The 13,506-nt window shown below is 39.5% G+C and overlaps 1 protein-coding gene across 2 annotated transcripts in view; it reads right to left on the bottom strand.

Moving 5' to 3' along the window:
* Window positions 1–2,810: 2,810 nt before the first annotated feature.
* Window positions 2,811–13,506, bottom strand: part of LOC124254067 (glycine receptor subunit alpha-2-like) — a 41,068-nt gene continuing 30,372 nt past the window's right edge. For both annotated transcript variants that reach the window (XM_046687917.1, XM_046687919.1), the window contains exons 4-9: window positions 12,521–12,588; window positions 12,170–12,396; window positions 10,607–10,689; window positions 10,271–10,405; window positions 5,153–5,535; window positions 2,811–4,934 (exon numbers count right to left, since the gene is read on the bottom strand). In XM_046687917.1, coding sequence (XP_046543873.1) covers window positions 4,788–4,934; window positions 5,153–5,535; window positions 10,271–10,405; window positions 10,607–10,689; window positions 12,170–12,396; window positions 12,521–12,588 — 1,043 coding nt within the window. In that variant the 3' untranslated portion in view covers window positions 2,811–4,787. The remainder of the gene's footprint in view (window positions 4,935–5,152; window positions 5,536–10,270; window positions 10,406–10,606; window positions 10,690–12,169; window positions 12,397–12,520; window positions 12,589–13,506) is intronic.

Here is a 13,506-nt window from a genome sequence, read left to right on the forward strand (position 1 = left end):
TCTGCATATGTTCTTTCCAAATCGGACACTCTTTTGAGAAAGATGAACGTTCTCCTCGACAGTTGGTGCATTTTTAAAGGTACTCTCTCTCACCACAGTGAGCACACACAACGGATAATGTGCAAGTATTTACACCATGGCCATACTTCTGGCATTTAAAGCATTTGAGCGGATTAGGAATGTATGTGTCAACATTGATATTGCAGTAAACTGTCTTCAGTGAGCAGTTGGTGACGAAAAGGAAAACAGATAAGTATTGGTCTGAACAGTTTCATTGTTTTTACAGGTTGAAAAGCGTTTGACGTAGAGTACACCTTGATCTTTCATTTCAGTCACGATGTCAAGTTCTGACATGTTAGAAAACAATCGATCACGATCTCTGATGATACCTTTGCTTGTGTTTAATGTCTTGTGAGCAAAGACAGCGACTGGAATGCCGACGAACGATTCAGTGCTCAACAGATTGGCTGATTGCTGCCGTTTCCCACACTCAACCAGTAACGCACCTGAACGTAACCGTTTAATGTTCTTAACTTCGCCGGGGATACCTTGAATACCCTTGGAAACTGCGAAAGGGTTCAACTTTAATGGTGTTTAAAGATGTAGGTTGCTTCCTCATATTGGTTGTGTATAATCATAACTTAGATTGTGGTTTTGCTTTGGAATGCGAGTAAAGAAGTGGACACTTGCATGTACTGTTCTCCTAAGGACGGTTTACGCTCGACGTCGTTCAAAGTGCATGTGTGCCTCTTTGCTTTTAATGTCGAATTTTTGAAAGCTACACTGATATACATTTGTCAGCAGGTAAACGAAATATGTAACGACAACCTGCAGGTAACAGAGGTACTGTAAATCCACATGGTCCCTTGCACGAGTGTGATTGTTTGCCATCTATAAACTGAATTAAATTTTGTCGTTTTGTTCGGTATACGTTTGTAGTATTCGGCTTTCTGTACGATATAAAATTGTGAGATATGTTACCGTTTGTGTTCATGTCTTTTACTGACAAGATTTTATTTGAATTATAGAAAATAAACTCACTCACTCGGGCAGGCAATAGTTATCGACAAACACCTTTTCCAGCAAATGTGTGTATGTGTATGTAGTATGATGTGGTAAACATGATAAAATACCATTTGCAGCTCAGAAATATGTTGGATTTATTTCCTCGTAATTATACTTGTTCATTGACAATCATAACAAAACGTGGTTTGCGGTAGACCGTCACGAATGGTGTACATGTTCAGCTTAAAAAATTATAGAACGCTTTCACTTCAGAATATTTTGTATAAAATTGATCTATAGACATGGACACCCCATATTTATCAGAGTATCACTATGTTAACGTCAAAGGAACTTATATAGTGAGTGAGTGAGTTTAGTTTACACCGCACTCAGCAATGTTCCAGCTATATGGCGGCGGCCTGTAAATAATCGAGTCTGGACCAGACAATCCAGTGATCAACAGCATGAGTATCGATATGCGCAATTGGGAACCGATGACATGTGTCAACCAAGTCAGCGAGCCTGACCGCCCGATCCCGTTAGTCGCCTCTTACGACAAGCATAGTCGCCTTTTATGTCAAGTATGGGTTGCTGAAGACCTATGCTACCCCGGATCTTCACGGGAACTTATATAAACCTCAATTTAACTACTATCTGGATAAGCTGACATCCAAGGTAATTATATGGTAAATCTAAACGCAAAAGAATGATAAACTGTATTTTATTCAGAGAAACAAAAGGAAAACAAATGACTCATTTTGTAGTGCTGTTAACCATCGTCTTTTGGCGTTAACGTTACGTTTCCAAGATTCTGGAATACAATCCTCAAGTACTCACACAAATATCAACAAGAAGACAAAGTCATCAATATCCCCCGCAATGGCAAAATACTCTTCATGATTATGTCAAATATTTAGGTGTGTATTATAGAAAAGTGGAAGGAGAGTATTGAAAGGTTTTTAAAGTTCTGCTCCAGAAAGGAGCACTATCACCAATTCCAAAACTACCAAAAAGGAACCAGTACACCACCAGATCTATCTATGCGTCAAGTTTGGTGAAGAAATAGTGAAGGGTTTTAGAATTTAGCTCCGGAAAAGTGCACTACCACCAATTTCAGGCTAAGTCAACTTGTTGCCACGGAAAAGCCAAAAATATTTTATTCAAAATTTCAAAACTACCAAAAGGCACCTGTACACCACCAGATCTATCTATGTTTCCAGTTTGGTGAAGAAATAGTGAACAGTTTTCGAGTTCTGCTCCGGGAAAGAGCACTACCACCAATTTCGGCTAAGTCAACTTGTTGCCATGGAAACGCCAAAAAATATTTTATTCATAATTCCAAAACTACCAAAAGGCACCAGTACACCACCAGACCAATCTATGTGCCAAGTTTAGTGAAGAAATAGTTAACGGTTTTAGAGTTCACCTCCGGAAAAGAGCACAACCACCAATTTCAGGCTAAGTCAAATTTGTTGCCATTGTGCCATGGAAATGCCAAAAATATTTTATTCAGAATTCCAAAACTACCAAAAGGCACCAGTACACCACCTGATCTATCTATGTGCCAAGTTTGGTGAAGAAATAGTTAACGGTTTTAGAGTTCTGCTCCGGAAAAGTGCACTACCACCAATTTCAGGCTAAGTCGAACTTTTTGCCATGGAAACGCCAAAAATGTTTTATTCAGAATTCCAAAACTACCAAAAGGCACCAGTACACCACCAGATCTATCTATGTGCCAAGTTTGGTGAAGAAATATTGAACAGTTTTAGAGTTCTGCTCCGGAAAAGACAAATGTGCACGGACGGACGGACGGACGCACGCACGCACGGACGGAGTCCATTTTAATTCCCCCCGCAAAACGCATTGCGGGGGATAATAACCAAGCACAATGTCAATAAATATCGATTGTAACATCCGCCAACTGCAATAACTTTTTTACTGACCCTCCTCGTCATTGGCTGTATCCGACGTTGAATTTGAGGTCTTGGGGTCCATTCTTGATTGACTGCTTGTTTCAATACTCGAGGATCTCTCTGGCATATTCCTCGACACATAATGTCCCAAACATGCTCTGTGGGACTGATAGGTGGACTCATGGCGGACGTTGCTATCACCTCTTGACGAAAGAAATCCCCAACGTGCACGTGCACAATGTAAACAAGCAACTGGCCTTGTGTTCACAGGATGGTGAATGTGGTAAAAGAACCTTATTTAGGATGTCAGTGACGTACCGTTGTCCATTCAGATTGTGTCTGATCGTCTCAAGGTCAAATTTATAGTCACGTAAAAGGCACCCCGACACCATCAACGATCCCCCGCCAAACGGTACTTGCTCCAAAATATTTCCTTTTGTATATGCAGTGTTTATTTGTACGTGAAAAGAGGAAATCGATTTTAGTCCGACCAGGTGACTCTTCCCAATGACTTCAAATTCCTGTGACATTGAGCTTGACACCAAGCTAGTCGTGCTGCTTTGTGCTTTCGGGATAAGAACCGACGTCTGATTGGTTGTCTGGCTCTATACTCCGCCGAGTTCGGTCGATTTCGGACCGTTCTGTTGGACAAACGACGACGTGGACTCCGGAAGAACTGATGTATCCTCCTTAGGAGTGATCGCTCATGATCGCCCTGAACGCTGAATGTCCTCCACGTCATTAGCTTGCTGATGATAGTTGATTGATGACAAACAACATCTCTTACAATGAACCCTCAGTTACACGCCTGCATACCGCATACTAATAACGTGCCATCTTTGAGCAGTTGTCAGTTAAGGAGGCCCCGTAGTTGCTTATCAACAACGAAATCAATTGATTTTCCATGTTATCGAGCGGAAATAACAGTTGACTGAAACGTGGTATTTGCTTAATTATGGTTATTCGCATGCACATGAAATCTAAAATCGAAAGGTCCAAATAATCATACAAACAAACATAATTATGACATGAACATAAATGGTTTATATGGGTTCAGAAATCAGAGGTGTTGCGATACTTTCTTCCATGTGTATATGGGTGGGCATTACTGTTAGGGTTGAAGGACATGGTGTCACTCATTACGTTATAACACTTAAAGGTGACATTTACATGACTTTTGGCGGTATCAAATATTTCATTACATGTGTAAACACACAATGTGTATGTCTCTCATGACTGACTCATATGAGGTCTCAGCCATGGGGAATACGTGATGCTGAAACCAGCACGTGAGCCTTTGGCAGAATAGAATTTGGCCATGATGTGTATGTTTCAAGTGCGGGTGTAAATTGCTATCATGTTTCAGGATGATATTATTATAAGAAACGCCGACATGTTCATAATATCCATTTATCTGAAAATCTAGTGCGAAATTCGAATGTGTAGATGTGGGTAAAAAAATATTTATAAAAAGGATAAGTCTCCCGGGTTGTTCAAGTTAAACTGAAAACACTAGTCTGTTGTGAAGCAGCAATAACCAATTGCAGTAATGTCAAGATAATCGCCAATGTGAATGAATCAATATTGTCGTGAAATATCCAAAATAGAGCAATGCAGGTGCAAAGCAGCAATGTATATAGTGGCAAACCCACAGTTGCTTTTGCTTTTCATAAATAAATGCCCGCAACAACCAAGTGTCATAAAATGCATTTAAGAAGTGTATCAGTGTTTTCTAAGTGCAAACAAAGTGAGATATTGCAAAACAACATCTGCATTACATCTAATAATACTACTGGCTGAGACATCACGTGTCGCTTAACTTGCCTCTAATATAATTGTACTACACGACTAGCCCATTATGTGTACCATCTACAAGCTATAGGCCATCCAGTATACAGCACAGAAGACGATGAAAGCGCCAGGAAAAAACACACGCGACACATTGTCCACATTCTTTGCTCTGGCTGCCCCCGAGGGATCTTGGACCCACTTGGATACTGGTTCACTGTTTCCATGCTGCAACAAAATTGTACATATACTTCAGACATAAAGTCACAAACTTTTTGTTTCAGTTATAACCACATGGGTCACCATAGAAAACGAGCTCTTTGTATTACAACCATTAGCGAAGGCCAAATACGCAGTTTTTTAAATCTTTACCGTAAAACGAAACATATTTGAAGCACAAATCTGTTGAGAAACAGTTATGATTACAACACTATTATGTTTTTTACCCTCAGTGGAGACTTTTCCACAATGTCCAGTGAGATGTCCTTTGGTGCTTGACGGCGCTTCACCTGTCGTCTGTCCATGACATTTACCAGAGCAAATTCTAGCAAAGACGCAAAAACAAAGCAAAGACAAGCTGCCATCCACACATCGATCGCTTTCACATAGGAAACCCGGGGTAGAGATGAAATGGCCATAGACTTCTGTGTTGTCATGGTAAGGACAGTAAGAATACCGAGAGAGATGCGTGCGGGGACAGCGTCCACATTAAGCCAGAAAGACACCCAGGACAGCAGAACGATCAGCATGCTGGGAATGTAGATCTGTATCATATAGAAACCAATGTGCCTGTGCAGAAGGAAGTCAACTGCTATACACGTGAAATTACCTGAAATGAAAATATAACACATAATCTTTCAAATTCTGTAGAACTGTCAAATTGTTGACTATATTCGGTAACATTGCATACTGGAGGTATGTCAATGAGCCTTCAACAGGTTCAAGTTCCTCATCTCATTTTGTCATATTATCAATGTTTCGAAGTGTTCTCAATTCGTAAAGGACGTCATATTGATGTTTTTCTTTTCTTACTGTAACTTTCTTAGCCTAACTTAAATCAAAGGCTTCAAAGACAAAACAGTATCTCGGCATAGTGTTAAATAATATGTCTGTAAATCAATTACCATCATTCTAAAATGCACTCATTTCAAAAGAGGTGATGAATTATAATAGTTCATGACAGTATTGTATTTATCTCCAATTATTGTAAAATGGTTCTAAACGCAAAATTCCATTTAGCCTATTATGATAGGGTCGTAATAAAGTGAAAACAACAAAACTGCGGTGCTATTTTGTGCCACCTGATCAATGTCAAGCCTGAGTGATGTAAACATTGCCAACACAGTGCTCTGCTTCTAATGTGAAGCGTCTCTGTGACTTATACATGTTGATTTCCCAAAGGGCTTGTCTCTGCCTAAGTGCAGACGTATAAAGAGCAAACCTCCAATAAGGGAGACGAGTTGCGAAGAGGGTTGATAGGGAATGCTAGACTGCCTCCACCATGAAAATAATCAGGTTCACCGTAACAGGTAACTTGAGAGCAGAAGCTTGAACACTCAAAGCCTAACACAATGTTTTTGTTGCTGTAATGTAGTGATTACATTACCAATCAATATCAATGAAATATATCAAGATTTTGGATTAAATAATGTGACTGCCAGGAATATCTAAAGACGTGTATCTACTGTTGGAAATATGTGATGGAATATTGTACCTAATGAAATTTATTTGCTACTAATACGATTATGCATATCCTACTGTACATGTGTAATGTGATCAATGGCAGTGAGTGATTGTGTGCTTCTTTAAGGAATCGTTTTCATCTCATCGAAAAAATAATCTTGATATTTTTGTGTAGCTCAAAAGTGAAAGAATATTTCATTTGTAAAGTATAACATGCAAGAGCTATCGACTTAGAAGACGAAGAGCAAAAACTGAACGTTATGATCCTGAAATAACGACAGGCATATGGTTTCTCGCGGGTACCTCAGAACTCATTCAAACTACAAATTACAACAGAGTAGGAAATTCATTGTATGTGGAACGAGATCTATCTCTAGTTTTATTTTGAAAAGTGGATGTTTACCGGCGTACACATGCACGACGTAACGCTTAGCTGACAGTGCCTGTACAGCACAGTCTGTATTGCTCCCTCGCTGACAATACTGCTGGGGCGTGTTTCTTTGTACTCAATGGTGGACGGATTATTTTCCAAGGCTGGTGGATGAAATTGAATTGGGAAAAACCTCACATCGCCCATAATGTGATAGCAGTGTGTTAATGAGGCCGTGAATACAATAAACCAACATTTAAACCTTCACATTAGAAAAGCTTGTACGTATAAGAGAAAGCCTGACCTCATTGCCAGGTTGCTTGAAGGGAATAAAAATAATCATCCATATCACGTTTTGACATAGTTCAAGCTGTATCGAAATAGTTCATTTACAAATAAGCACGTAGCATATTCACATCGAGATGTCTTGAAGACGGTCAATACTGAACGCAACAAAATGGAATTGGCGTTTTTAAAAGTGTTTTGATCTTTCTACATTATTCCTACGGGAATTATTGCTCAGTTGTGTGTAAAGTTGTATTGTGTTAAACTTCCGCCAGGTGTTGTACCAGACGCTGGAATAGGGGGAATGATTAGTTCCAGCCACAATGTGGTAACCTTGGATCAAAACAATCTTTAAAACGTAGTTACTTTGTGCATTGTTAAATTCCTTCTAAATTTGATAATATAACAACAATGAAAAATTTTCATGTTAACTTTATTAGGTGGATACTCAGATCATATGAAGACGACAGAACAAAATGAGATGATATTGACGTTACGAGTCCAAATGCGGGTCAGGAGTCAAGCAACAAAGTCACAATCTCAATAACAGCAATGCCCACTGTGAGCAGCGAGAGAGCAATGCATAGCAACGCATAGCCTATCAAATGGGCATGGGAGGCGTGTGGGAGGGATTGTCATATTCACTGCAACTCTGCCGCCACATTACTGACGTTATCTTGCGGATTTGGTACACGCTCGATTTCAACCCACATATGCTCAAAAGGTGAGGCATCCTGTGAATCTATAGGCCAAGGCAATACCTGAACATTGCGCTGTTGTAGAAAAGCCATAGAAAGCAACCCAAGTCGTGTGGCGGGCATTGTCCTGTTTGAATGGCAATCCTTGGTCATGACCTTGAAGACACGGAATTGTTACTGGGCCGAGAATCTGAGCCCACACCTGTCAAATTTCTCTGAACAACAACTGAAGGTGTTCTCTGTACTTATCTCACCTGAACTCAACATGAAAATCCCCCAAAAGAGTTCTTCTCCATAAGATAGGCTTGAGCATAACGATCATCATTATACGCGGTAAATCGGTACTCGTCTGTAATGTCAACAGTCCTCCACCACAACCAAGGTGGACGACATGATTTCGGCACTTCCTTTGACGGTTTTCTCAGGACAGGGACGGGACGATGTGGTCGTATCCCATAATGAAGTAAACGGTTCCTGGCTGTTTCGAGTGAGTGAGTGAGTGAGTGAGTTAAGATTTAAAGTCACAATTTCAGTCGGCAATAATTCAGCCATATCGTGACTAACACTAGTTCTAAATTCATAATACATGCATACAATATGATATATAAAACCCTATCAACGAGGGACAGTAAAATTGCTAGATTATCACAAAATGAGTTTAAACTAGCTAGCACATATCTTCAATAGTAGAAAACTAGTTTTGGACAATACAATGTAAAAATGGGCTATTGATCGCCAACAACTGAAGGTAGATCACCATACTAGGGACCATGGGGACTTACAGTACTTTTGCCACCTGCATGGACCCTAGCTGGATTTATATCATCCCTTCAACCGCTGGCGATTACAGTCGAATTTAGCCATAAATTAAAATACACAAAATACTACGCTTAAAGAATCTGGTAAGTTGAAATTTACTTTAAATGTTTCGGGACTTACGTACCCTCTCAGGAGGACAATAATGTTTTAATACGTTAACCCCCCTTTGAGGGTACAGCCACTAACAATCTAAGTTACTAATTTGAACTACCAACCATTACAAATACATCTATCTACAGAACATATTAATAAAAATTCATCAATTAAATCAATTTCTTTTAAAAAACAATAATTAAATGGACATAAACAGTGGTAAAATGATCCTTAACTGTCTTCACATTGAAAAAAAAATCCCTTATGATTAAACAGGACAGGATTAACAGACTCTCTCATCACAAGGAATACAAACGGAAGATCTTCACCTCTAAACAAATATTTGTGAGCATAAACTGCGACATCGTCACATGATGACCTCCTCAAATCTATGACAACCCAAGTACGGCTGTTGCGATGTGGGGAATGGTATGAGCAGTGGTAACTGCAGTCTGGAACCTTTGCCGGAGTTACCTGTATCTACATTGACCTGTCTTGACGTTGTAACGCGTGCACGATCGGCAATCTTATTACTATTTTCATAGCGTCTGGACAGTGCGTAACTTGTGCTTGGGGGATTTGGGGAAATGCGCAGCTAAGTGACGGACCATCCCAATGGTATGTGGGGCCGTTCATTTGCCGTTGAAGGTTTTGAACGATTAAACGTCAAATGAAGCGTGCCAAACTGACGTCAGCTTTTGACATATGTGTGCTCCAACCAGTTTATGGAGATGCAGCAACGTGTTGCATGTGCCCACTGAGGTCACGAAACGTAGGCATATGTGTTCAATTCAAGTTACTGATTACACATGTGGTTCCAAGATATATTTTGATTTCTTATGTACACAGTTTCTTTTTGTGGCTAATATAGCAACACGTGTACAAGCAAGGTTCAAATTTCCTTTCAAACTTGGGATATATATACTATCCATTTGTCATTCTATGCTTATCTAGATTTCTCATGAGTCGATCACGTAAGTGACGAACCCGTATGAACCTGTCCTGCGCTCACGTGTTGGCCCCTACGTCTGATAACGGTTCCATTATACCCGAAGGTGTTAGCCTAATTAACCTTCTAGTTCAGTGTCTGTCAATCGCCTGTCTGTCAAATGGGTGTCTGTCAGTTGGGAGATAACCGGTCCCATAGTCTTTTAATGTTGATTGGCGATACGTGGAAAAGCCAAGCCATTCACTCACAGTAACAGACAAATAAGAAACCGTTTTCCTAGCCCAAACAATTCATGTCGCATGTCCATTTCATGTAGGTGTGTTTGGCCGTGTTTGTGTTTTCCCACTTTTTGGTCGTATTTATTCTACACGTACAAATCACTCCAGATGCATGCCGACATGACAAATTAATATTTGGAAAATATCATTTTTGTATGAATATCAGCAAAATTCTGTCGGATATCTAAAATGTTGCGTTTCTTTTAAACAATCTAAAACTCATGAAATTCGCGCTGTCTTGTATATTGGGTCGGAATCGTACAACAGACTCGTCTTACTGCAGAGACTTCTTATGATTTGTTTTGAATGCGATATTCAAACCTATAAAAGTTTTTCGAATTCGACAAAACAACATTAACACTGCTTATCTTGGTCGTAGCCGCGCGTACCGTTTTCATCCTCTTCTGTGCAGTTGCGGGTTTCTATATCTCTCAAGCTAAACTGAGGCAGCTGCAGTTTCATCCGTCGCTTGACAGGGTCCTCATCCTTCCATTTGAACATCAGACTTCTCTTGGAAAAGGCAACTGGAGACAAAAGGAAAATCACCTCAACAAAATGCAGATTGTCTTCCATTTATTTACACATATTTAGTGAGTTAAGGTACCGCGTCTCTTACTTATATCAGTTTAAGTGAAGTCAGACCAAACACAATAATTACCTAAGCAGTGATTAGCCATCGTGCAGTGTAATCATAACATCGTGTAATATTTCCAACAAGTACTCACAGCTTTGAACCAGCAAGGAGCACATCTGGGAATCCATGGGGTACTTCTGCAACTGCATTGGGCAGGATGCTGTCAGGGACACCCTATGGATGCAGGCATAGCAGATGAGCGTGTATATACAACATTGGTATATAACACAAATAGGTTATTTAATTGTAATGACGGTCCCTGCTTTCTAAAACTGGGGAATATGCCCGACGTCAACTTAAACTTGGTACTGGAATAAAGGGGCTCGCTTTTTATTGAAGGTCATAGCTTCTTGCCAGATGACCACTGTTTATACTTGATCATGAATGAATAAATGAATGTCTTTATTTCCTCCAGATAGGTCCGAAGATCCTCAAAACATTATGGTTATGTAATTATATAATCAAGGAACAGAATACTCAACAAACATAAACACACATACATACATGTACATACATAGAATAATATGGTAATATTTCCCCAAATATATACAGGTTATTAACAGTCAGGTATTGGTTAGATTATTACCACAAGTGATTGAGGATATCTTCTAGTATATACCAATACTTTAAGAATTCTATAATAGTAAAATGCCATGTTATTTCATGAATATAATTGTTATTGGCCCCAAGAAAGAATGCCAGCACGTCATGCTCTTCCATCATCTCTACTTTGATATACATTTCAACATCAAGATTATCTATTACAGTTGAGAAGAATACATCTCTCTCTGAAAGTAGATATCCACAGTTTAGGATAACATGGTCATAGTAATCATTAGCAAAGGTATTACATTTTTTACATTCTTTTGAAATTTTGCTTCCGTTTCCAATCCTTATTACATACTGCAATTCTTCTCTCAGTTCTGGATATAAGTATGCCATGCTGTATAACACATGAGGTGAAAGTGTTGTATGAATTTTAGAATATCGAGACAAGTCAGCTCTGCATGATAGTTTATACATCATTACAATTTCAAAGAATATCAGCTCAAGAGGGTTTCTTTATGATAATGCTAACTAATATCAAGGTGAAATTCTTCACAAGATACCCTCAACTTTTTCGCGAACACCATCAATAACTACAGATACCCAGTATGTATTCAGTGCAAACCCGCACCATGATAATGAACCATAATAATCACGTTCCACAGGGCTCAGGGTGATCTCGCCTCGTGGTGCAACAAAGTACCATTCGTGTAGTCTCTTATTCATAAGCAACAACGTAACGCTTTCAAAGTGACAAAGAGTGTCCTCTGTCAACTTTACCTACACATTGTATGACATGTTATTGTCCAAATGATGTAGTATATAGTAATACAATTGTCCACATGATCTAGTATATAGTAATACAATTGTCAACATGATTTAGTATATAGTAATACAATTGTCCACATGACGTAGTATATAGTAATACAGTTGTCCATGATGTAGTATATAGTAATACAATTGTCCACATGATGTTGTATATAGTAATACAGTTGTCCACATGATGTAGTACTGTATATATTTTCAGTTGTCCACATGATTTAGTATATAGTAATACAATTGTCCACATGATATAGTATATAGTAATACAAAAACATTCAATGTCTACCTTAGTTTGTAAACTACGTGGCCGTCACTATACAAGTGTAGCATTTTGTTGGGTACGGTCACAGAGTGGAAGGACGCTCGCTTCTCGTTAGAGAAGTACAGATCAGGTACCCACACGCCGTCCATTAGTTTCGTGTCCAGTTCCAAATATTCAGCATCTATAAGGCCCAGGAACTCCAAGCGTTTGTCTTTCCATTCTTGGACTACGAAGGCATTTAGACTAAATTCCTGAAAGCGAGATTGGAAAATAGGTATATTCAGTCCGTAAAAGAGAATCAAAGTATAAATAGCAGTGTAAATATCAAGAGGTAGAAAAGTACTGTAGTGGAACTAACTTTAAACTGTACCTTACCATTGTCTGTTCACTTATGGAGTCGATGTTGTTGATGAATAGTGAAACATCAACCTCAGTTGGCGTGCCTAGAAATGCAAAATGGTATTGTGATCATGTGGTGGATTTACACAACCAATGTATGCAAAGCACTCGCTTACAGTATATGTGTTAAATATTTTCACTTTTTTCATACTTTTGTCAAACATCACTTCAGAGATGTGGGCTTCAGAGCGGGGAATATACTTCTCAAAATTAAAATGTTAACACCGACATAACTTGTATTAATTTGAGGGAGTGTGTGTGTGTGTGCGTGCGTGTGTGTGCGTGCGTGCGTGCGTGCGTGTGTTATCCTTTTAGTTTCTTCATGTGCCATACACACGACAATGACATGTAGGCGGTTTAACGTGGCTATGGCGACCGATGTGAAAATGTTGTCCGAATGCGTGAAACACGATCGCACGCGTATCGGAATGCAAGCACACATACATTACTGAACAGGAAAACGCTCTATTTAAATAGCGACTTTGCATCTCGCAAATCGGCATCATGAGTGTACAGCCTTTGCACGAACGATCCCTGTAGTCGTCAGAAAATGCATTAGTGTAAACAAACGGGCATCGTTACAGGGAACCAAGATGACGTACAAATCACGTTACGTCATTCCGCATTGAAAGTGACAAAGTAATGTTTGGGAAGCATTTTGTGGCAATGGTTGATCGCGACTATCGTCCAGAAGAATCTTACTGTCATGCAGAATCAGGACCATGTTTTGATCCAGTCCTTCTGCTATTCATGCAGTTACATTGTCCTGGACTGTCAACATGACAAAGATAACGCCCCATACTGCAGTTCTGACACGCAGAACGCCGATATTGGTATTGACTGGCCTTCCCTTTCCTCAGACTTGAACCTGATCGAACACTGTTGAAATGAGCTGGGAAGACGAGTGCAGCAGCCAATGACTTAAACTGTTCCAACTGTTTTCTGAATGTGAACTTCGCGTT

This window comes from Haliotis rubra, unplaced genomic scaffold, assembly GCF_003918875.1.
Source record: "Haliotis rubra isolate DU_JTF1 unplaced genomic scaffold, ASM391887v1 Scf561, whole genome shotgun sequence".
NCBI lineage: Eukaryota > Metazoa > Mollusca > Gastropoda > Lepetellida > Haliotidae > Haliotis > Haliotis rubra.